The sequence below is a fragment of the Diadema antillarum genome, unplaced genomic scaffold (assembly GCF_040938485.1).
Source record: "Diadema antillarum isolate AM-2024a unplaced genomic scaffold, OU_Dant_1.0 scf00000035, whole genome shotgun sequence".
Classification (NCBI taxonomy): domain Eukaryota; kingdom Metazoa; phylum Echinodermata; class Echinoidea; order Diadematoida; family Diadematidae; genus Diadema; species Diadema antillarum.
Genome location: NW_027270924.1, coordinates 3,269,581 through 3,292,632, shown reverse-complemented (window position 1 = coordinate 3,292,632; position 23,052 = coordinate 3,269,581). Strand labels below are relative to the sequence as shown.

The following is a 23,052-nucleotide window of genomic DNA, read 5'->3' as shown; positions in this document are numbered from 1 at the left end:
AACTCATTTTCAGCTGTGCCCTGGTGTTTGAACTTGTCCCTCCATCACAGCCACTGCATACATCATACTTTAGCCAAAAGTCATTAGCACCATAGGAGACAGGACGGTGTAGGGCAGACATCCTCTCCTACAGATGATACATTACTGTTCATAATCACAGTTGAGCTATTCCAATCCTGAATCAAAGGTCAGAAGGTCAAATTCAAGGTGAGAAATGGGTCTTCTTGCCCGAAGACACCAAGGCGGTATAACTGACAGTCTTCAGATGACTGGTGGCCTGCTAGAATTGACACACAGCACTGAGGTCATGTGTTCCACTACCGGATTCCTGCCGTGTCACCACGTGGACGCCAGTCTCAAAACTCCCCACGCAGATACTGGTTGGTGAAGAGAGCAGTGCAAGAATGACAGAAAAGTTTTCGGTAAAAAGAAAGATGTCACAAACTTTGAAGTGAGAGATTGTTGTTTTTTTTTCTTTTTTTTGTGATGCATGGTTTGTGCATAGGACCACCTCCCTACTGTGAGCAAACAAGGATAGTGGTCTGTAGTGTACAAACAAGTCCTCAACAACTCTCAGTACAGTATGCTCGTGAGGAATGTTCACTGTGACTGCTGCAACAGAAATCACTAAGACCATGTTTTCTATTAATACAGAAACAACCAATTCTGAATTTTCAATTCAACTCATACATAAGTTCATAAATTAATCAGTCAAATTCAGTGATAAAGTGAAAATTATCTCCCAAACATTTTGTTTAAATCTAATACATTACACCAACAACTGATTAATTTCTAACATCTACATACAAAGAAGGAGCAAAGTTTATACTAACATGTCCAAGACAAGCTGATTTTGCTATAATGCGCATTTCCTGTAGACACCTGTTTATGTATACTCATGACTAGTCTTCCATGGGTTAAAAGCAAAGGCAAATCTCTGAATGCCTGGGCTCTCAAGCATGCACGATTAGAATACTTCCCTCTGGAGGGTGCTTGAGAAGTATGTTAACAGGAAATAAATGACAGGAGGATAAATGCTTACCTGCCATCTCTTTGTGCTGCTATCGACGTCAGCTGCTTTGAACCAGGTAGGGTCAGTGTAGACAAACACGCTGCGAAGAAATAAGTATTGAAACAATTTGAAATTCTCAGTGGATGGTACTTCAGCAGTGGGGCTTTCAACAACAAACATTAGTATTATGGGAACTACACGTCAAATACTGTATACTATAAAGCAAGATATTTTCACGGCATGAGAAATTTTTCGCGAATTGGAGCCGGTGGTCTTTTTAGCTGCAATTAATTTTTGTGAATTGTCACTGGCATTCAATACATACAGTGTAGACAAGAACTTTTGGGAGGATTTTAATTTCACGAATCTTAGCTTTCACTACGTCCACAAAATTACAATGTACTTGAATATTTCTGATTTTACAGAATGCCATATTTTAAGTGAACTGGGACTTGTAAGACAATTTTGTGAGTGGTTGAATAAGTGATCAACAACTACATTTGCGAAATGAGATAGAATTATTACACCTTTTCAAGAAAAAAGATTAGCCATTTCCCACATTGAGACAATTTGCAATGGATTGTATTATGTTCAGCAACAATTTTGCAAGTTTTTAACTCGTGCCATTTCCAAAAATAAAAACACTGCAATATATACCACACATACAATTCAGTACCATGAAATAAGCAGACATAATCAAGAGAATGATTTAGATAATTACCAAAATTGTGAACACAAAATATGAAGATAAAAAGGCTGCCTACCTCCTGTGTTTTGATTCCAGAGCCTGACTGTCTGATCATGTGAACATGTGACAAACATTTGAGGGGAGCTGGGAAGGAAGCAACAACCACTGGCCGTCTGGGAGTGACCTTTGAACTCTAGCACAGGATTTTTAAAGTTTCTCACATCCCAAATCTGATGCATAGAAGAGAGAGAGAAAAAAAAAATGATGATGCAGGAGGCAAAAGAGAGATGAGTGGACTACAACCAAATCCAAATCATAGGGAGCAACTGAGAAGTGTTATCACGATTGCAACTGCACATGCTTTCACAAAATAAATACATAGCCATCATTTTGCCTGTGACACTGCATTTTTCCCACAGGGAGATGTAGAAATAGCACCGACGTCATTTGAAATTGATTCAGCCAAATTGTTGATTAACTAAGCGCAAAGCATAGCAAACCTCAAACATAATTATGTCTGTGCATCACACAACTGTAAGAATCCTCCGGGCTGGAAGCACGGAGGCAAACACTTTGGGTATCTTATCTGCATGGCTACTGTCTGTTTGGATCGGACAGGTTCCTATGTTCTCTGAGGCTGCAGGACTAAATCAACATTAATGTGTAATTCCATAAATCAAATATACTGAATTTGTAGACAGCACGTTGCTCCGTCATTGTTACTCCTCTGGATACTTCAGGCAAGTTTTTCATAACACTGCAGAACTTTGTGTGAAGTGATTGTCAGTTTTATAGATCTTGGGATGCGCGAGAGTCTCACCGTGGCTTCGCAGCCCTGTCCACTGAAGCCGTTGCTGCAGGAGAGGCAGTAGATCCCGTCCGGAGACACATCACAACACGTCTGGATGTAGCTCTTCTTGTTGGAAACGCCCTCCTCTTCCAGTGTTCTGGTGTCCCACAGCCTTTGAGGCAGAGTAGCGGAGCAGAAGCCAAGAATACACATCCATGACATTTGATGGCCGCACCTTGCCAAGCTCTTACATCTAGGCAATAGCTTAGATCAACCCGGGGTTCAGACAACCCAAAAACCTGGTCATAGTCTCCAAACATACCCACTTAAAGGGCAACACTACAATTTTGTCAGCATTTGTGTTACTATGCAGACTGGGATAATCATATATCGATATTCATTTAAGGAAACCAAAGCCTAAATATAAATGTGGGTTGACTGAAAGCAGAAATATTAGTACAATACATTACTGCAAGTTTGAGCAAAATTGAGCCATTGATATAAAAAGTTAAAAGAATTTTTAAAGTTTTGGTGCCATCATCACTGGATAAGGAGACTACTACACTTCATGGCATCGTTATGGAAAACAACATTGAGCAAATACACAGAAAATTCAACATATTTTCATTTTTTCTAGCAAAGCGGAAGAGCACTTGACCAACCTCTTTAAAAAACCAGGGGAAATGATACTACCCTTATATGTCAGTAATAAATCTATGGAAAGTGTACTTTTCATGACAAACGAGATTTTGTAGAATTCTTCCTACACTGCCAATCTTGAAAGGTCATCACGTTGAGGATGAGTCACGAGTATACTCGGGCAAGTGTGTATGGGAAATGCGTGTTCTAGCAAAATCAGCCCGTCCTCAACAGGTTAAAGGATATAAAGGGAAATCAATCAAATCTGACAGGATAGAAAATGAAGGTCCTTCAGTGGCTTTACAACCTCACCTCATTGACTTGTCCTCACTGGCTTGTATCACCGTCTCTGTGTTGGGTATCATCACCATGTGTGTCACCAGATTGCGGGAGGTCGTGACCTCTCTGATGCATCCCCCGGTCTCGGTGTCCCACAGCCTGACAGAGTTGTCACGCCCACCCGTGCACAGTCGTCTCGACACGTCAACTGATCGGGGCAGAGTTCGAGATTATGGTAAAACCGTAAACACTAAATCTGAAAAGCAGTTAAGTCAACATCACCTACTTCAAGATCACTATTCCTAACCTTACTCCACCTCCCCCACAACATTGTACTACACTTTGTCTTTCATGTATATATTCAAGAAGGTAGCATACAACACTCGTATCATATATGTATACATACATACTGACACATATATAAAACAGTAATTTATAACAACAAATGCATAATAATAATAATAATCATAATCATCATCATCATCATCATCATCATCAACCCCACCATCTTAATCATAATCACACCACAATCATATTCATAATTTTTACGCATTACCTGGTGCTATGCCAGTGACCACAAGATTGTGGCCGGTGAACGTTAGGTGGGCATCACCGACCGACGAGCCATCTGTCCCTCTTCTTTTCCAGAGTCTGGCTGTTTTGTCACGTGACCCACTGCACACACAGTCCATGGACGGACTGTAAACAACCTTGTGGTAAAAGACAAACATACCAACAACTGCAACTGATTGACAAATTGCTCTACATTGACATAAATAAGTACTGAGTTGATCAGTGTTTTAGTAGTAGCCATGATAAAAGAAATCATGGGCATACATACTCGAGCATGATTTGAACCTACGACCTCCTTATCTCTAGACAGGTGTTATCTCCACTACACCACCGATCTTCCGCCTGACAGCAAGTGCTGGTTCTAATCCTTATAGCAAGCAGCGGGTACTGCATAATTTCATGAATTTGAATACCAACAACTTAACATTTATTTATCCCTGCTATACTTAGTTTGCTAATCGGTACAGATGTCTTTGAAATGCATCACCTCAGTGATCCCTTGCATTTATCCCCAAGTTGATTTCTATCCTTGGGTTTATGTCAAGTTCATAATAGCTTCTGACAACAAAAGCAATGAAAACTACAGGGTTTCAGGGATGAATACCTTACTATGGCTTTCCATAGCTCAGTTGATACCAGCATCGGTCAGAAATCCAGAGGTTTCACATTCAAATCATGAAAGAATCACATTTTCTTTGCTCATTTTCAGTCATATTTCATAAACATTTTTGGTCAGATTCCTTGCACATTTACATTCATTTTACCTTCGTTACATCCCTGCTGTGTCCAAGCCACTTCTGCAGAACTTTGCCCTCTCGCCACTTGTATGAGACTATAACCTGTGAAAACAAAGACGACAGTTTGAAGATGAATGTCGAGATGAGATTCATCATGGCTTCATCAAGAACAAGCATAAGATAAAATACAGCACAGTCACAGTGTTGTGCCACAGGATTTCTTTGGGTTCCTACAGGTTTTGAAAGAGAAGATCTAATCGTGACAAACTGGAAAAGAATAGTTAGCTAATAATTGGCATCAAGAGCTGACCTGGCACTTTATACGAGAGAGTCAAGGGGGACACTGATAGGGAAAAAGTGGGATTCAAAGACAACGCATAATTTCTGTTCTTACGCAACAGAGTACCACTAGTTTGCAGCTTGAGCAATGCAAGGGTCCTTTTGGCATTTCTATGATATTTCATTCAACTGGCTTCCATGTCTGCAGCTCAGAAATGAAATGCCGGCCAGAATAACAGTATATAATTTCTTTTTCTCCAATGTAAACATGTTCATGTCACACATGTCTGAATTGGCTTTGGTAATTGCCATGAACATATTCTAAATGGCCGCTGAAATATTTGTTCCCCAATACTTTCAAGGTCGTTGTGTGTATGATTTCTTCAGTGTGCAAAGGAGGTGCACCTTTTTATGACTTTTTGCAATGAAAATATATTATATAATGTGTCTACCTTGTCAGCCCCGGCCGATAGGAAGACATCATCTCCTATAATGCCGACTGTCAAAACAGCATCACTATGAACCGGGCTATGCCGGACTACCCCATCTGGTCTTTCCACTGGTGTAGACGTGCTGCAAAAAACGACAAAAGAAAAACAGGAGACATTATTAGAATTACAACAGACGCATCATGATGTGCCAGTGATCCTTATCGCCTTGTGTGACTACATGAACTTCAGGTTTACATGGCTGTCTTGCTTCAGAGCCATGTAAATACTTTCAAAGTTGTTTATGTTTGATCATGAATTTCATCCCGATCTACACACTAATGCAAACAAGTTCACCAGTTATCAAGGAGTTTCTCACAAAGTGTATAGACATACAAATAACTTGATAAGGTTACAAATTCTACTTTGAGAAGCATACAGTGTATAGCTTGTCATTTAGCCTTCTTATATATCTGATGCACTTTACTGCAACCAGCCCGAACATGAAGCGCTCCCACAGGTAACTGTACGATGGATTCCCCTGGGGATACTGATGCACATGAACTTGGAATATTAAAGATGTGCTGTACAGTTGATACTCAATATCATCACCTTTGGCAAACAATACAGATTCGATGGTGCAATGCAAATAATCAATATGAGCTGTACTTACGCATACGCATTTGACCTGGCATTACTGGTCTTTGATTTACTGTGACGTAGACCCATGACATTCGCTATCTCCAGGCAACCAAACATTCCCTATGAGTTGATGCAGCGTTATATTTGTCCTCTCTCGGTCAATGTTGATGAACCTTATCTGGGAAGCAAACAGACACACATGCCAGCTGTCAAAAATACCTCTAGAACGAATATATCTCACTGAGAATTATTCACAGGGAAGTTTTTATAGATTATAACAATGGCAATGATGATGATGATGATGATGATGATTTTAATAATAATCATCATCATCATCATCATAACCATAATATTATTTAATAAATAACACTTACATAACGCTTAAAAGCCCTGGCATTTCTAAGTGCAGTAAATACAAGACAGAAAAGTGAATTAAAATACAGAATATGACCAGACATATTGTGATATCACATGATTTTTAAAAAATATCTCACAATTGATTGAATAAGCAAGTTTTGAGCATAGATCACCCACAGCTTTGGATTAAAGAACCTTGTTGACATGATTAGACAAAACACATCTGTCTCAGAAATCCATAACTTAATTGATAAATCAGAATTCGCTTTCTATACGGAATAACAGATTATATCACATTTTGTCTTAATTGGGTAGTGGAAAGTGGCCATCTTGCCACTCATGGCAGCCCAAATGAAATTATTGATTCCAGCAAACTGATCATTACAATGCTGTCCCATGGTTTAGCAATTGAATATTTAAGTTTGGCACAGTTGTTTTGTTTTACTTGGAAGTAGACTTTGGAAGGGTTTGCTAGTATAAATGAACATTAATAACTGACAACAAACATGCAACTGTATGGTACAATGAAATTTGTTGTTATTTCATTTTTAGATGATTAAACTGAATATTTCACTATCCCTTCTCAAAAAGGGTAATGAACCAATATGGGGAAGGGAATGAATTGAGTCACCATGGTTTTCGTCATCAGTTCTAATTAGTTTTATGCTTTTGTTGTTTAAGAGTAAAACATAATATAACAAATAAAATAAAACAAACAAACAAAAAACATGCTAGCCTATTGCTATTGTCTGCACTAGCTGTCTAGGAAAGTTCCACTTTCTACATCTACGATAAATCTGGCCAGCATAGAACATATATAGATTCTACCTCACTTGTACTGCCACTTTGCCTCTTCACATCCATTCACAACATATATATTACTTATTAGTAATTATTACAGACTGTTCAAATGTGACATTGATAATTGTTTTAAGATTTATTCTCGGTACAATAGTGAAAACAACATAAAGATTAGTTACATGGTAATTGGTGTGATCAAGGAGGCAAATACAGAGACAACTGAGAAATTATTGTTTTGTACATCAGTACCGGTATAATCTAACTGTTAGACATCTAAGTTAGAGTATGCCTACTAACAATTATTAGCAGAGGCACTATCATCTGCAACGAGAACATATGTCCTACAATACACACTTGCCCAACAAAAATGGAAGAAACAAAAACGAAGCAAAGGTCAAAACGCGAACAAACACAGGTGAACGAAATGTAATCAAGGCGAAGCATCCACTAGAATCCAGGCGACAGGTGCATCACTACACCATCCCGAGTACTGTACAATTTGTTGTTCACTTCGCATATGAAGAGAATCCGAGAGCAAGACTGTTGCGTTGCGTTGCTACGAACGCTGCGAGCTGCGGAGCTCTTACGCCACTGCCTGCGCCTGCTGCCCGCCCAACCTCCTAGGGGCCGCCCCGAAGACACACTGCGCTGCTTGCTTGACCTCAACCACAGGGCTACAACTCGCTGCAACTAGCGAGCGATGTCAATGAAATGAGGAAGGAAAGACAAAAATATTACATTTCCAAAAGTCATACATGTCTAGATCTAGTCTACAGACCACACAGTCAATATCTATACTAGACTGAGGAGAGATTCTAATGCTATTTTGGATGTTCTAATTCTGTTGAAAATTGAGGATGACGGGAGGCCTCCATACCTTTTGGCAGGCAAGTTGATGGTGTCCTCGTCTTGGAAGATTGGAAGAATGGTTGTATTGGGTCCGGTATTCACACTTACTCGGATAAGATCGTCATAGTATGTTGCCCCCCTTCGGCATAATCGTTCCTTCAAGGCATTTCCGCTAAAAAACAACAGCATTCAAAGAGGTTTTACGCTCACAATCTACTGCATCTGCACTCATTTAGGATCATGAAAGCATACGGGGGAAAAGTAGGCGCTAGGCTTTTGTATTCCCGTATTTGCTGCCCTCAATGTTTGTTGATACTACAGTCGGTTCTGTGCTGACAGCCGGCCACTGACAGCCGGGTCGTGTGATTGAGTACACTGCCTGATGTGTTTGAGTCAACTACTATAAGATATTAATCTTGCTTGTAATATTGTGTCATTTCCCCGTGTGCTTCACGATTATTCTTCTTCATCTTCATCATCATCATCATCATCATCATCATCATCATCATCATCATCATCATCATCATCATACCAGCATCAGCATCAGCATCACAATTATCATCATCACGACAATATTGTGTACCATATTAATAGAGACAGCATACAGTACTTAGCAGGCGCGCCGGAAGCAGTTTTGGATTGGGGGGGGGGGGGGGGGGCAAACATTGGAGGGGGCTCAAGATTAGGCCATGCATATGTTACACAATATACACATACACACACACGCACACACACACACACACACACGCACACACATCTATTATATATATATATATATATATATATATATATATATATATATATATTTTGGCCAATGTTTCGGTATTTCATATTTATTTTGGCCAATGTTTCGGTATTTCATTTTATATATAAGATATATATATGTAAAGTGGCGTACGGTGGGTCGAAACATGGGGGGAACCATAAAGTAATTATGACGGTCTGTATGCTTGTGCGTGTGTGCGTGAGCAATAATGGGACTACAATACATTACGGAATGTGATACATTCAACAACGCAGTCATTGAGGAACATTGTAAGTTTCCCTTACATGGATTATGGAATAACGGTGTGAAACGATCGACAAATTATATACTGTCAGCAACATAAGGTGAATGGCATAACAATAAAATGCGAGCGAGCGAAGCGAGCGAGCTTGAAAATTTTGATATTCTACAGTTCCAAAACTGGAGTTTTAATTGTAGCTACATATTTCGCTTTGAAATAAATGGGGGCGCATCGGGCGCAACTGCTGGCAATTATTGGCCGCAACATTAGGAGAATGGCATAACGATTCAATGCGAGCGAGCAAAGCGAGCGAGCTTGAGAATTTTGACATTTTACAGTCCAAAAACTCCCGTTTGTAGCTATATCTTTCGCTTTGGAAATTAGGGGGGGGGGGGGGCATCGGACGCAACTGCTGGCAATTACTGGCAGCAACATTAGGAGAATGGCATAACGATTCAATGCGAGCGAGCAAAGCGAGCGAGCTTGAGAATTTTGACATTTTACAGTCCAAAAACTCCCGTTTGTAGCTATATCTTTCGCTTTGGAAATTAAGGGGGGGGCATCGGACGCAACTTCTGGCAATTACTGTCAGCAACATTAGGAGAGTAGCATAACGATTCAATGCGAGCGAGCGAAGCGAGCGAGCTTTAAAATTTTGACATTTCACAGTCCCAAAACTCCCGTTTGTAGCTATATTTATCTTTCGCTTTGGAAATTAAGGGGTGGGGGCATCGGGCGCAACTACTGGCAATTATACTGTCAGCAACATTAGGAGAATGGCATAACGATTCAATGCGAGCGAGCGAAGCGAGCGAGCTTGAAAATTTTGACATTTTAGAGTCCAACAACTGCCGTCGTAGCTATGTTTTTCGCTTTAGAAATTAAGGGGGAGGCGCACCGGGCTCAACTGCTGGATGCGAGCGAGCGAAGCGAGCGAGCTTGAAAATTTTGACATTTTAGAGTCCAAAAGCTGCCGTTTGTAGCCATATTTTTTCCCTTTTATTCATATATATACATATTTATTTTATTTTCTTTGTTTATTCATTTATTTTCATTATCATTATTATTTTTTTTTTTTGGGGGGGTGGGCTTTTTGGGGGGGGGGCAAAAATGCGTTTTGCCCCCTCACTTTTTGGATTGGGGGGGGGGGGGGGCGGCTGCCCCCCCACTTCCGGCGCCTATGGTACTTAGTGAAGATGATGATGAAAATTATTACAATTTACACACGTATAAAGTCATTAACACATAAAATCTCTTACTGATAATATTGAGTAAAGTAGCCATCTAAATCTTTGTAACTTTTCCTTCGTTTCTTTTTACTTGCACCTTTTGTAAATAGGGAACTGAGCACTTCACTTTCTTTTCGACACATATACCCACTTTCATCTATAAGGATTTTCAGGAGTGAAGGAGGAAGAGGAAGAACAAGAAGAAGAATGTTAAAGATATTGTGTGTCTCCTTTTATCTCACTCTCTTTTATTATTATTATTATCATTATTATTACTACTACTACTACTACTACTACTACTACTATTACTACTACTACAACTACTACTAACTACTATAGGGAGTATTACTATCAATATTATTACTATTATTATTATTATTATTATTATTATTATTATTATTATTATCATTATTATTATCATTATTATCATCATTATTATCATTATTATAGATGCGTCCCTCTGAAAGAAAAAAAAATATTCTTAGTGATGATAAACTCGCAAATTCAGAAGATGATTTTGTGTGGAGGCCGCATGCAGGCCCGTGTATTAGCACCTATTATGCATACCCTTGTGAGGTAGTGACAAGTCTTCGGAATGAATATTGTATCATTCAGACTACTAACTTTCATTCATTATGGCATTCAGTAACTTCAAAGGGATCGTGTATAGTGTTGGTTGAGACCTAACATCTTGTTTTAGCATTTTTGGTGAGATACTGAGAAACCTTTAATAAAATCTGAAAGAACATAAATTAACTTTGTTTTAGATGTCTCAGCCATTCCAAAACCAATTTTCATCATATAAAGTTTGAATTCCTCTTAGAATAGTATGCTTTGAACTATTTCACGAGTGATTTCTTGGTATTTCTCAAAAAGTTAAAAGTCCAATCTTCCTTTAATCCAATTCTATATGCTTCCGATATGAACGACTAAAATTTTGCCAGAGGAAATGCCCGACAGAGCAATACAAAACATTTTAAATTGAAATACATCAGCGAAGGGCACGGAGAAGGTGTCGAACTGATGCCGGCATGCAGGTAATTTTTTTTTTTTTTTTTTTTTTGGGGGGGGGGGGGGTGATTTGATGAAACTCACGACGATCTGTTTTGTAGATTTTGTTGGTTTTTGTCATGGTGAACCTGAACATCAAGATTCAACATCAAGATGAGATATGTGTGTACCTCATGGTGAAGATAAAAGGATGTTCATCAGTGGCGGATCCAGAGAGGGCGCAACCGGCGCACTGGCCCCCCTTTATTTTTCATTAAAAACAAAAGAAATAAAAAGGAAAAAAAGGAAATAAAACCCGGAAGTGACACCAAAAATATTAGTTGCGTCCCCCTCCCCCTTTACAGAAAGAATCCGCCCCTGATTCATCTTCGTGAGATGGGCCTATTGTTCTCTCAGTTCCTTCTAGGGAGGGAGGCTTTGTTTATGGGGTTTTTTCCTCTCACCTCCAGACTGAGGGCAGAGAATCCCCATCACTGCACACCCCTCTAATGGACCATCTACTGGCCTCAGATAGATGAGCACAGTTATTGTATGCCCGGTATATCCGGCCGGCCGGCCGCGGCCGTGCAAATGAAGCGCGAGCCTTTAACACGTGCGACACACACTGCTATAGCCACTGGCTCACATTATCGCCTGACTAGTCTACTTGTTGTGTTGGGGTAAGGATTTGCAAATTTCTCGAGTTTGTTAGAGACATTGTGACTTGCTGTTTGAGTATGGCAATTTCTATTTTACATCTAATCAGTGAATAACTCAAAGTGCTGATCTGCAAGGCAGTTTATTTCCCATCACTTTCGAAGCTTGACGACGGAGAGTAAAGTATAGTCCCATATATCTTATTTTGTGTTAGTCTTTTTTTGGCGTTGTATTCATGATCAAGACTCGACTAATTTACTTAGTTTGAGTATTTTTTTAGTCTTGTAATTAGTTTGAGTATTGTAATATTTCTAATTTACATCTATTCAGGTAATAACTCAAAGTACTGATCTACAAAACAGATATTTCCCATCACTTTCGAAGCTTGACGACGCTAAGAGTAAAGTTCAGTCCCACATATCTTATTTTGTGTTAGTCTTTTTTTTTTTTTGCATTGTATTCATGATCAAGACTCGACTTCTTTAGTAACTGCGACCAGCCCGCGAACGAACGCGAAACAGAAGCGTTTGTAAAGTCCCTGTGTTTATAACTCGTATTAATGATATAAAAGTGGATGTCAGGAAGTGGAGGTACCATCGCCTTTTAAAACTTTATTTCATGTATCGATGGTGATATTAATACATCATCTACTACTAGACTAGTGTCAAGTGATGATAATTCAATTGTATTGGAAGTATAAATATTATTAAAATTTAAATTATATCTCATGATGGTTAACCCAACATTCCAGTCTCTCACATACCCACAACTTCCTCAAGTGTTTGATATTTATCATGTACAAACTTTGATATTTTTTCTATTGCACTTTAAAAGATTTTCTATTGCACTTTAATTTAAAAGAGCAATGAAGAAGAAAAATATGGTCTGCAGTTGTAGATCTCTAAATTAGATGATTTTATGAATATAGCTCTTTCGTCTTTGGTGGAAATTAGAATCTTTAGATTGTTAGTGTTGTGCAATTATAGAAATAAGTTTAAAAGGTGTTCATTAAACAGAGTATAGATTGAAATATAAGTAAGCTACCGTTGGTACCCATTGAATTTAATAATTTGACCAGAAACACCTTCCAAAATCCAACCACCGGTTTAATACATGTATTAAAATCTATGCTTTTGTGTGTGGTTGAATTTTGGCATGGGCAATTGAACCTTGGTTCAGGTTTTGCTTGTATTCATACTTTGAAAAGACTTGATGTAAACAAATTATCTTTTTTTTCGGCCTTTGTTTAATCTTCTATATGATTGATATGGTTTTTTTTTTCCTGATGAAATGAAATTTAATTTTGTTATCATCATTTGAAATATGGATGTTAATTTAAAGAGGATAGCTTGTAACTGATCAATGGGAATCAGTGTGAATGCTATGGGATGATCATATATGCCAAGTTCAAAAAATTTTCATGAGTGAGATTTTCATGACTCAGCATCTCGGCGGGCGCGCATGTGCATGAGCGAGGGAGCGAAGCATCTGGGCGAGGGGAGGGTGTGGGAGGGGGTGTCTGCCCTCCCGCGGTTTGGGAGCTTTTTTGTTTATGGTGCAAGCTGATACATACTTCAGTTACTATTTTTCACTTATTTTGAAAGACAAAAGGGAAATATGCCTTCAATTGCAAAATGCGTAAGAAAAATGGGTGTCATGCGTGAGATCGTGAGACAGACCCTAAATGCTTGAGTCTCACTCACAATGCGTGAGACTTGGTAGCTCGGGATGATTGTTCCAATTCTTGTGGGATTCATTTAAGAGTACATTATATATCTACTGTTGTGTGAAAATTATTTGCTTCAGAATGGTCTCATATTCAAGTAATGTGCAGTTTAATGCCCTGTCACTGTACAGGCATGCTAACCTGGAGACATTAAACTGCACATTACTTGAATATGAGACCATTCTGAAGCAAATAATTTTCACACAACAATAGATATATAATGTACTAATAAACTAATCCCACAAGGATTGGAACAATCATCCCCCAGCATTCCCACTGATCCCCACTGATTAGTTACTAGCCATCCCCTTTTAACTATCGTATCCGTAATGTAGATATCTAAAATTCCACCAAACAAAAGTTTCAGAGGATCCACGTTGGTAACGCTTCACAACATCAAAAGAGGGGCTTATTTAGACTCTATGTCCTAACACATTCGTTCTGTGCATAGCAATGGATGCCCAGGAGAAATCTTGTGACTCTGAAAGCAAGCCAACTCCAAAAAAGGGAACGAGGTGAATGTAACATTTTGAATGCTTTTCTGACATTGAAATTGGTAAGGCACATTACACTCTTTGCCCTAAACTACTGGAATACATCACAGGCATGCATTTCATTCTCAAGAGTGCAAGTAATCTAGTATGTCATATCCATATTGTACAGAGTAAAAAGTCACTAAGAAGTGTGCAGCCCCAGTGCACTTAACACTAAACTGAGAATCCTTCAAAGAGCTGAGCTCTATGCACACAATATTCCATATTCTTCGGCCACCCTCCAGGAAAGGACACTTGATGTGATATCATATAGACATTCCTGCATGGATTATAAAAATCAATTGGTGCATTTAGTAATCGTATGAAAAGTCATGTATGAAAGTCATTTTCAATTTTGTGGCTGACATATGTTGCATAAATTAGGTTTGAACCCCCTATATGTCATCCAAAATTAAAATTTTCAGGCAACTAGATGAAGAAATGGCTGAACCACCGAATGTAGCCACCTCTGCCGTCTTGGTCCAGAGTGCAGAAATGCCAGTGGATGCAGTCAAGGTCAAAGGTTATGACTTCAATGAAGGCATCAACTACCGCAAGCTGATGCAATCATATGGCACCAGTGGCTTCCAGGCTACAAATCTGTGGAAGGCAATAGAGGAGATCAACAAAATGGTTTGTAAACGTGCATCTGTGTTTTGAGGTAGAAGAATGATATACACAGTTGTGTGAGGTAGCAGAATGAGTGTGTGTGAGTGATATGTCCATGAAGCCATTGAGTCCTTCTACACAGTACCTGTTGAATGTTAATCATTATTTGTTTCAGTCTAATTTGGCTTTGTCTTTCTCGGGATATGAAGTCACAAACGTAAATTTGTGAACACAGCCTTAGTGAAATATCTGGAACATTTTCAGCTCAGCACAATGACTTATGAAGTGTAATAGTCCAGACATATTATGAAAAATAGGGAGGAAATATATATCTAATAGTTTAATGTAATATGGCTCACATAATCTCTCTCCCTCTCTCTGTCAGTGGTGTATTGACATGCATTTATTATTATTTTTTTTTTTAGTTCATAATGTTTACCTGGTGCTTTAAAATGACATTTGTATGTTCATGTATACTACTGTTTTATCTATTCATATTACCACTGGTGACCTGCTTCTCTATTGTATTATTTCGTGATGACATTTGTATATATGTTTATGCATACTGTTTAATCTACCTCATCATTGTTATTTGCAATCTGCTTGTATCAAAATTCAATGCCATTTGAGATTATGGCCCTCAAAGGTTTAAGTATGTACATGTTATAATAATACTTGAAGCCCTTCAAACTAGTCTTCACTGCTGGAGATGTTTTCCCTATGTTGTTGTGTGATAGATTGCCAAGAAGAAGGAGCCATTGGATGAGGAGGAAGTGGCTAAGGGAACAGAATTGAACCCCTGCGGGCGGGTCAAATCCAACTGCACCATATTTCTGGGCTTCACCTCCAACCTGATATCTTCTGGACTACGGGAGGTTCTCAGGTTTCTTGCAGAACACAACCTGGTGAGTTACTGTCTGGGTGGGTTATTCTAAATTACAGCTTTTTAAGACCCTTTTGATTAGTTATGAAGTTGATGACCGTAAGTAAAGGAAAAGATGAACAAAGTTTTAAAGTGTTTGCTTAATTCAAACAATATGAAATTACTTTCAATGCAGTGCTTTGTGTGAAACATTCTAATCACATTACCTTGAGACATGACATGAAAATAGAATGCTCCTCCATCCCACCGATCATTTTATCATATAGCAACTTCTGGTATGTGAGAATCAAGACTTTAATCAGATTCCTGGTTATTTTACTCTGTCCAAAAACTACTTTTCAGACTTTATGGCAATTCAAATGCATTGAAATGTTCACAGCTTAATTCACTTCAGATTTTTTTTTTCACAAGTTTCAGATTTTTTTTTTTTTTTTGCGAGTACTCTCACACCCTTGCAACTTAATATTGATATGAATAGAACAGAGAATGGGGTTCTCAGAGGTTTGTTTATGAATTGCCTTGGTATTTCCAACATCCTGTTTAGCCTGGCGATGTTGCTTAGCATGTACTTGGTGACAGGCTGGAGTTTTTGTTGTTTTTTTCTGGAATGAAGTTTTCAATCTTGATGGATTTCACAGATCAAGCCTCCACTTTTTATTACATGGTCAGCACAGCAAAATCTTTCTGTATTTTGGATTATGATCCCCCCCCCCACAAAAAAAAGATAAAAAAATCCTTCCTAAATGTACACCTCAGTTGAGTGTTCTTGCAGGGAGTTTGTAGTAATAACTAGGGCTGCACACTAACTCATTTTTTCTACTGGTCTGACATTTCTGTCAGATCAGGGTTAGGTTCCCAGTTTGTCCATTTTGTACTGGTCCATTCCTGAAATAGTTACTGGTCCGACAGTGATTTTTACTGGTCAGAGACCGTCGGACCAGTGCTAGTGTGCAGTGTCGTAATAATGTACATCAAGACATGAGGTCTGAACGAGAGAGAACCTTTCTGATTTGACCCCCAGGTGGACTGTATCGTCTCCTCGGCCGGCGGCATCGAGGAGGACTTCATTAAATGCCTCGGCAGCACCTACCTTGGGGATTTCTCCCTCAGGGGTCGCGACCTCCGCCAGAAGGGCATCAATCGGATCGGCAACCTGCTGGTCCCCAATGACAACTACTGCAAGTTTGAGGACTGGCTCATGCCCATTCTGGACCAGATGCTGATAGAGCAGAACACCCAGGTAGGAGTCTTTTTTAAACCAACCTTAATCACATGGCATTTTGACTCAAGACTAACCATTTTTGAGATGTGCAATGTAGTCAGAGCAAAGGCCATTGTCACCATATTCAGCAATTAGAAACTAATTTTGAGTTATCACTTTGCATTCTGACTTATTTTGAATTGTGGCTACTGTGGAAACTATGGAGGCTTATAAGCAAGTAACCTAGGGACCAACACCTTTTGAGTATCCCCTCCCCCCCCCCCCATCCCCCCCAAAAAAGGACAAGGCACTTAGGAACTGCTCTTTGAAAGCATCTTCCAGTAGAATCTGTCAAAAAGGAGTCATTGGATGTGATTGAGACCGAGACTTACTCTTCACATACAGCAAGGAGCATTTTATCTTTCTTCACCTCTTTTACGCTTGTAAAGTGGACTTTTTAACAGTGCATGATGGGGGGGGCATCATTTAGCATTTATAGTCCACTGTTTATGAAATTACAGAGCTGATATCTGGCCCCTTACATCACATATCGTCGGGTGCCCGTGCATTGGCCGCTAACGCAATACAAATTGTATTGCGTTAGCGGCCAATGCACGGGCACCCGACGATATGCACTGCCTGCAGGAAACTAACACACACTGCTAGTATGATGACGAAGATATGAAATTGTGTCCAAGATTATAAGTTTCTTTTCTTTTCTTGTTAATATCAACATATTATTCTGGGCCCATGCACAACTGTCGTAGGTTGTTCTTAATGTTGAGTGTTTTCTATTCATTTTTCTCTATTTAGCTGTTAACTTTTAGTGACTCCCTTTAATGGTAGTTACTCCTCTCTGATTTATTTGTTATTCATTCCTTCATAGGCTCGGGGGTTGGAATCAAAAAGTCGTCATCATCTTGAAAGTTTTGATCTTTGCTCTTTCCTTTGCAGGACATCAACTGGACTCCATCCAAGATGATTGCAAGACTGGGAAAAGAGATCAATGACCCAAGCTCTGTGTATTACTGGGCATACAAGGTATGATGGCAGAAGGTTGTAACTGCTTATTGCAGGTTGTGTAAAGTATGAGGACAAAATGTTTGTTTGTTTGTTTGTTACATTTTTCCATGTGAGGAGATGGCTGGATTCAGCTGCACTAGTTGGTCTTCTATGGGGTGCAGTTGGATGTGAGGCTGGACCACTTTACCAGGTTATGCACCCTGCTCTTTTCGATGAATGAATGAAGTGGGATCTTTGTATGCATATGAGTTTTAACTCATTTACACAGTACCTCCATTTTATGTCCTATCCGAGGGAAAGTGTTTTTGCCTCTTACTAGAAGGGACGGTACAATTACATGCAACATTGATCAGTGAGACTTGGAATTTAACCCGGGTCCTTTATGTATAGAGGCAGACATGCTACCGACTGAGCCAAATTGCTGCTCTTTGTTATTGTATGCAGTATCCTCAGCAGCATTAACAACTGCTGCCATTGATGGAAATGCTAGCACATAGCTTTATGCTGCCATCTATTGTGATAGGAGGTAGTATTTCCAAAACAAAAAATTCCAGCGAGACTGTAATGTGAAATACCGTGATGGTGTCTTCCTGTTTTGTATGTTATGTCATGCACTTTCCTTTTTAAATTTTGTCATTGCACAGAATGTTTATTACCTCCGCCAAGGGGGGAGGTTATGTTTTCGTTACCGTTGGTTTGTTAGTTTGTTTGTCCGTGTGCAAAATAACTCAAAAAGTAGGAAACGGATTGGGATGAAACTTGCAGGAAAGGTTGAGAATGACAGAAGTAACAAACGATTAACTTTTGGTAGTGATCTAGGGTCAATGAACTTGGGAGTTCAGGCTGCGCGTATTGGAGGTTTGCATGCACGCACTAAAGTGCGTGCTCTAGTTTCTGCTAGGGCGAGGCGCGCCGTGCAGCTGAGGGTTTATGACGTAACAAAGGCTTCTCATATATTGGGAAATCCGGCGACTTTCAGCACACAGTGCTATACTACTAATACATATGGGTGGAAATCACTGATATCTCTATGGGAGAACAAGATCATGTGGTGGAAATGAGCTGCATGCTTGGCGGAGGTCTGCGCTCTCAGAGTGCTTCTCTAGTTTTAGTTGTTTTACAATCACCTTCTTCAGTCAGAATGTGGTTTTGCATGATAACAAATATATGACCGTGCATCACAGAACCAACAAAAAGTTGCACCCCTGGATTTTACATGAGGACTCAAAAAAGATGAGATGGGTCATCCTAGTCAATCTTGAGTTTTTCATACTTCTTGAAAGAGCTATTCTTCTTTTTCATTATTCCTGAATTTGGGATCACAAAATGAAAAGGAAAGTGTGTTTTCAGCAGTTTTTCTACAATCCTACTTTTGTAAAGTAGTGAAGTCAAGTATGTCTTAGAGGCTACTTTTCGCTTCTTGAAAATCCTTTGCACACTCTTCACTTTCAACTCTAGTAACTTTTGAAAGGATAATGCTACTGCTAGAAAGTTGGCATTAATCATGGACAGAATGTGTTAACAGTGCATGCTTAATTTCCGCTTAATCTGATAATCCCTACATTGTTGTTGCTGCGGTGGTTTATATTATGTTTTTTTGTCCCATTCATTGCACAGCTAGCACCCGTACGGTTCGTAAACATTAAGCGCTTGAATAGACACTGTACTTCAGAGCCACTTTTCTCAGTTCACACTTTTCGAGAACGTGTGCTTTCTTTCCAATAGTTAGATAGGTTTATAGGAGAGTCCATTTGTATTGAGTCATACATCATTTTAAAGCTTACAGTCTGCTCTTTCAAAATCTGCCCTTAACTAAAAGTGATGTCGGGCGACTTTGACATGATCCAGCTCTATTCAGTGTTCCAGCAACTGACATGGGAAAGTAAATCATCCATATCTGATTTTCAAACACAAATTTAGTATGTTACATACTCTTTTCTAGTCCTATTTTTTTTTTCAGATTATGGCACTGTCAAATTGTCATTTTGCCTCTTTTATTCTTTTTTTCCTTATCCTTAGAATAACATTCCGGTGTTTAGCCCAGCCCTCACAGATGGATCATTGGGGGACATCTTGTACTTCCATTCCTACAAGAACCCAGGCCTCAAATTGGACATTATTGAGGGTTAGTTTCCAATAATATTCCCTCCGTGCTGGCTGTGAGGAAATCCCCCCAAATATTCCTGTTACTCCTCATATTTTTACTCACAACTTGTCAAATTGTGATCTAAAACTTGCATAAGTTTTCCAGTACGACTTGCCCTCACTTTTTCTATCCTTTCCTTGTAATCTTCCTAAGTCCGTTGACCCCAGAGTTGTCACTGCTGACTACACAATGCAGTTCATTTGCCTTGTAAACATGGTTGCATGATCTGTTACCAGCACCGCTGGGCTCCGTAGAGAGTGCACAGTCAGTTTTATTAGTAGGGAAATTCCATTCTGATATCCTGTTACTTTGTATGAAAACAGAAAAATAACAAAAAGGATATCAGTGAAAATTTGGGGGAAAACAAAAACAGAAAAAGGTTAGGAATTGTGGAAATTTAGAGAGAGAGACAAGCAGGCACCTCTGCCAAGTAGGTGTTGAACAGCTCTTCATTTGTGTTGTACACTAAACTGTGTTATTTTGAATTTTTCTTACATATGTGGGATGTGGGCACAGACTGAACTTATCTGTTGTGGAGAACAATAAAAATGAGAAAAAAAAGGATATCAAAAATCATATGACTGATATTAGAACAGGCATAAAGAACAGGTCTGAAAAAAAAATTTCTCTGGAGAGAAAATGAAAATCAGTAAACTTGTGTGTACAAACCAAATGAAGAGTCAGTCGACACATATATGCCACGCAGAGTTCCCAATTTGTCCTACTCCCTAAACTTTGTAACAGTTATGAGTTTCTGTTTTGTTATCATATTTCGCCCCCCAGACGTACGGAGGATGAACAGTCAGGCAGTGTTTGCGGCACACACTGGTATGATCATACTTGGAGGAGGCCTAATCAAGCACCATATTTGTAATGCCAACCTGATGGTGAGTATGTCTCCCCTTCCTCGAACAGTACATCATTGTCGTTTTAAAATCACTGCACTTTTATTGGAAAACTTACCCCCACCCCCCCCACCCCTGATATTACCAGAAAGCATATGAGATTTGTGAGTTTTTCTAGTAAAAAGAGATAAAACTGCTTTTTCGAAATTGCACTGACACAACCAGGATCAAAGTGCCATTCAAACAATATACTGGCACTAAGATGCTAGTACTTTTGTAGCATAAACAATTTTGCTATCTTGTGAATGATTTCTTGCCTTTTCTTAGATTTTTTTTTTTAAATCAATCATTTCTTTCATGCACAAGTACCTCCTTACCATGCGACTTCAGTCCTCAAGTTAGCGTAGACTTGAGATGCAAAATGAATGTAAACAAACATGTGTTATCACATCTGGTTCTACACCTGAAAGGATTTAACTGTGTACAAGATGTATGGAGCTTTGAAGCTTCTGTTGTAACACATATGAATCAATCATTGTGGTTCATTCTACAGAGGAATGGTGCAGACTTCAGCGTCTTTCTCAACACGGGACAAGAGTTTGACGGCTGCGACTCTGGAGCCAGACCTGATGAAGCGATCTCGTGGGGCAAGATCAAGATGACGGCAAGTCCGGTCAAGGTAAGATTTTGGGGTGGAACACCAGTCTATGGGAACATACATTTACAGAAACTATGTACAGTGCTTGCCCGATAATCATTGACTGTATGAGTGGGAACATAAGGGGAGGTTAAAAATGATTGTACATTTCTGCCCCATAGTTGCGTCAGTTTAACCCAGTGAGGAAGGACTGATTTTGCTACAACACACATTTCCCATAGACACCTGCTCGAGTATACTTGGGACTCATCCTCAAAGGGTTAGGAGAAAAAGAGTGAGGAGCTTGATCTGCAGCCCACATATAGACCTAATGTTAGCTGATGTTTCATTTTTTAGCGTACTTCTTCTTCAAGTTCAAATAATGGGGCTCATTAAAGGAACTTCTTGTGGCAATTCTGATTTGTGTGTGTGTGTGTGTGTGTTTTACAGGTCTGCTATATGCTTATAGGCTGTGTCAGCAATTTTGTGAAATTAGGGATATATTTCTTGATATCATGGTGTGACCTGGTATTGATAGTATTGTCATCTAATCTTATCATGTTCTCTTAGCAATAGAAAGTGTATATTGATTCTTCTACTGGTTGATCTTTTTCAGTCGAACAGATAATTATGGTAGTGATTGTAATGATGGTAGATATATTTATAATGGTTGATAATGATGGTGGTAATAATGAAATAATGATGATATCAACAGTAATAAAAATAACCAATGATAAAATCAACAATAACTTGGTGCTTTTGTTCCCCTTCCAACTTTGTGGTTGGCCTCGCTATCTGAGCAATTCCTACATGACAAGACCATGCTTTTTACAGAGCATCCTCTCTCTACTTGTCTTTCTCTTCATAACTCAGGTGTACGGGGAGGCCACTCTGCTGTTTCCACTGATCGTCGCGGAGACGTTTGCTCGCTGTGTTCACCCAGTGAAGGAGGAGGAGAAAGAGGACGCGCATCAGCGCATTTCGCAGGAGAGCAGTCGATAATGCAGAGATGCCAACTAGTATGTCCTCACAATATGATATTATTTTCTTTATCAAAGATAAACGAAAACATTTCGTTTGACATGAAAAATATGTTTCTTTTTCTGAAATTTGATTTAGCATGCTTAATATGTACAAATTTCACATTTTTAAAGCAAATTCAGTGTTTTTTCCCTTACAAATATTCTGTTTTCGCAAATGGGGAGGTCAAGGACATTTCCGCGAGATGCTCTTTTCGCGATTTGACACCGGGGCTTATCGTAAGTGCACTATTAGCCTAGTGTATGGTGACATTTTCATGTGTCGTTAAATATGCAGTCCAGCAGTGATTTGCAAAATTCACGAAATAGCAGCTTATACAGTATCTGTATCTTTTTCTTCATTAATGTTTTGTGATCCACAGAGGTTGGCACTCCTGCTAGTAATTCTGACATTTCCGGCAAAGGGGTATGAGAAAAGATCAGGACATCAGAGAAATCCTCATCTTTTGAGG

The 23,052-nt window shown here is 39.2% G+C and overlaps 2 protein-coding genes across 2 annotated transcripts; one reads left to right on the top strand and one right to left on the bottom strand.

Annotated features, from left to right (window-relative positions):
* Window positions 1-280: 280 nt before the first annotated feature.
* Window positions 281-8,270, bottom strand: LOC139744692 (WD repeat-containing protein 31-like). The gene is made up of 10 exons (XM_071655118.1): window positions 8,103-8,270; window positions 6,099-6,245; window positions 5,450-5,570; window positions 4,746-4,820; window positions 3,965-4,118; window positions 3,442-3,616; window positions 2,521-2,662; window positions 1,777-1,930; window positions 1,043-1,112; window positions 281-377 (listed from the first exon to the last, which is right to left on the bottom strand). Exons 2-10 carry the CDS (start codon window positions 6,182-6,184, stop codon window positions 281-283), a joined length of 1,074 nt encoding a protein of 357 aa, XP_071511219.1. The 5' UTR covers window positions 6,185-6,245; window positions 8,103-8,270.
* Window positions 8,271-11,939: 3,669 nt separating this feature from the next.
* Window positions 11,940-22,562, top strand: LOC139744683 (deoxyhypusine synthase-like). The gene is made up of 9 exons (XM_071655110.1): window positions 11,940-11,980; window positions 14,642-14,849; window positions 15,563-15,730; window positions 16,730-16,948; window positions 17,864-17,950; window positions 19,952-20,057; window positions 20,862-20,965; window positions 21,477-21,602; window positions 22,434-22,562. Exons 2-9 carry the CDS (start codon window positions 14,658-14,660, stop codon window positions 22,560-22,562), a joined length of 1,131 nt encoding a protein of 376 aa, XP_071511211.1. The 5' UTR covers window positions 11,940-11,980; window positions 14,642-14,657.
* The last annotated feature ends 490 nt before the right edge of the window (window positions 22,563-23,052 follow it).